At 55.2% G+C, this 2,500-nt stretch overlaps 1 protein-coding gene across 2 annotated transcripts in view; it reads right to left on the bottom strand.

Moving 5' to 3' along the window:
- LOC126995809 (putative uncharacterized protein DDB_G0292292) overlaps positions 1-2,500 on the bottom strand; it is a 112,373-nt gene that overhangs the window by 53,010 nt on the left and 56,863 nt on the right. Inside the window, exon 1 of one of the 2 annotated variants that reach the window (XM_050855665.1) lies at positions 407-1,722. The exons of the other annotated variant lie outside the window; for it this stretch is intronic. Within the exon in view, the coding sequence (XP_050711622.1) occupies positions 407-416 (10 nt within the window). The 5' untranslated portion in view covers positions 417-1,722. Of the gene's footprint in view, positions 1-406; positions 1,723-2,500 lie in introns of those variants that run through there. 2 annotated transcript variants of the gene reach the window in all.

Raw genomic sequence — 2,500 nt, 5'->3', positions numbered from 1 at the left:
GCCACATATATCAAGTTAAATATTTCCTTGTCTTGTAAACTTTTCCTTCTTCTCTTGTAACTCTTCTCCTCTTACACTTCTTCTCTAAGTTAAAAAAAAATCTAAGGAGGATGTGTGTGTGTGTGTGTGTGTGTGTGTGTGTGTGTGTGTGTGTGTGTGTGAGTTATCGGTATCTTGTTGAAGTATGTATCCTTTTAACACACACACACACACACACACACACACACACACATGAGAAATTATAACTGACAAACTTTGATAAAATAAGAAAAATATGTTTACCCAATGCTGAAAACACACACACACACACACACACACACACACACACACACACACACACACACACACACACACACACACACACGTACACACACACACACACACACACACACGTACATACACTCACCGAAACACATGGTGGCGGCGAGGTTGGGGTTGTCTTGACTAGCAGATTAAGAAACACACAAACACCACACAAAACAAAACAAAACAAAACAAAACAAAAACACTCAAGAGATCTCCAAGTAAAACTCCTTAATTATTGTCTTTTTTTCGCCGCGAGTAATTTTTCACACGTTGTCTCTGTGTGTGTGTGCAGGCCGGCCGGCGTGAGGCAGGCTGACGGGCGGCGGGCGGCGGGTGGGCAGGGCAAGGGTAGGCCTGTCGTGCGCGCCGGGTGGGTAGAGAGAGAGAGGGAGCCAGGCCTTGCCCTCCCCCTCCTCCCGTCCCTCCCTCCTGGCCGCGGCTCACGTCAGGGCATCCATCACGGCCCGTCTGTGCCGCGCGGCCCCGGCTGCGGCGCCTTGGGAGGGGCGCGGCGGGCACCCACACATGCGGGGCAGGGCTGGGGCGGCGCGGGGACTAACGCAGTGGCCCTCGGCGTATACGCAGGGCGGGGCGGCACTAAGGCATAGCAGCGCGGCGGCGGGGGCGTGCCGCGAGGGCAGGGCGGGGGACAGGCGTGTCAAGGCGTGCTCGTGTGCGTATGTCTCGCCGCGTGTCGAGGCGCAACAGTGTGGAGGGCACAGGCCGGCACGCGCGACGCATCCTCCCCGCACCACGGCCGCCCAGTTACTGACGGACGGGCAGCGCCAGGGTTGCCAGGCTCAGGCCGCGCCCAGGATACCCGCGCCCTCACACCACAAAAACAGCCGCGATGTCGCCCAAGAGAAGAAAAAAAATAACCGTTTAACTTCAATACATCACGATACATCACGGCCTGGGTCATCTACGATCTTCCCTTTTGCTGTATAACCCGGAATCTGTGACTTCCAACTCCTCTTCCAAGTGTTTCCCGCGGCGGCCCTCCAGATCCCGCCCAAAGGTTGGGAACACGCGGCCTTGGCAACCCTGGGATGAGCCCGGGCCGGGAGGGAGATCCTGAGAGCCGAGACCCGCATCCCACCGCCAGGCCTTCTGCGCCACGGTGCTCAGCTTTTTACTCCCTCCTCTGTCCTGCTGCCCCGCCCTCCCTTCTCAGGACACTCACGCTCTCCCTGGATATAGCACGCACTTTCCCTCCATCTCTCTCCTTCTCGCTTTTCCCCCCTGGCACACGAAGGGAGAACATCAAAGGCAACTCCATCTTCTACAGAGCCTTGCGTAGGAGAGAAAATTTTGCCTCTTAACTTCCTCCCCGCCGTGGGTATGGGTAGGGAGCGTTGCCATATAGTACTGCCCTTGCCCAAGCCTTGCCCTACCCTCCCCTGCCCTCCGTGCCTTGCCCTTAGTGTGCCCTTGCCATGGTGGAGGCTCTGGTAATGGGCAAGACTTTGGGGTAATGGGCAGGGATGTTGAATGGGTACTGCTTAATGGCGTGTTAAGGGAATGGCTCTTGTTATGTTTTATTATAATTGCAATGGGATGGAAGGATGGAAGGAAGGATGGATGGATGGGAAGGATGAAGGATGGAAGGATGGGATGGATGGGAAGGAAGGAAGGATGGATGGGGATGGATGGAAGGGATGGAAGGATGGAAGGAAGGATGGATGGATGGAAGGAAGGGATGGGAAGGAAGGATGGGAAGGGAAGGATGGATGGATGGATGGAAGGATGAAGGAAGGATGGATGGAAGGAAGGATGGAAGGAAGGGATGGAAGGAAGGAAGGGATGGATGGATGGGATGGATGGAAGGATGGATGGGATGGAAGGATGGAAGGTCTCTCTCTCTCTCTCTAGTCTGATGTAAGGAACATGGGAAAAGAGGGAGGTGTGTTTCAGAGAGAGAGAGAGAGAGAGAGAGAGAGAGAGAGAGGCCAGTAGTTGTGGAGGTCTTTGTGTTGGGTGCTAAGGCCGGCCTACCTCTCTCTCCCTCCCTCCCAGACTCTCTCTCTCTCTCTCTCTCTCTCTCTCTCTCGAAACTGCTGCCCTTCCTCCCTCTCTCCTTCCCTCCCTCACTCCATCTATACAACCACGAACCCTCCTCCTCCTCCTCCTCCTCCTCTGCTTCTTCCTCCTCCTCCTCTTCATCCTCATCCCACCCTCTGCCTACTCACTTTAT

This window comes from Eriocheir sinensis, chromosome 9, assembly GCF_024679095.1.
Source record: "Eriocheir sinensis breed Jianghai 21 chromosome 9, ASM2467909v1, whole genome shotgun sequence".
Classification (NCBI taxonomy): Eukaryota; Metazoa; Arthropoda; class Malacostraca; order Decapoda; family Varunidae; genus Eriocheir; species Eriocheir sinensis.
Note: the sequence above shows the minus strand (reverse complement) of the source record. Positions and strands in the feature narration are given on the sequence as shown.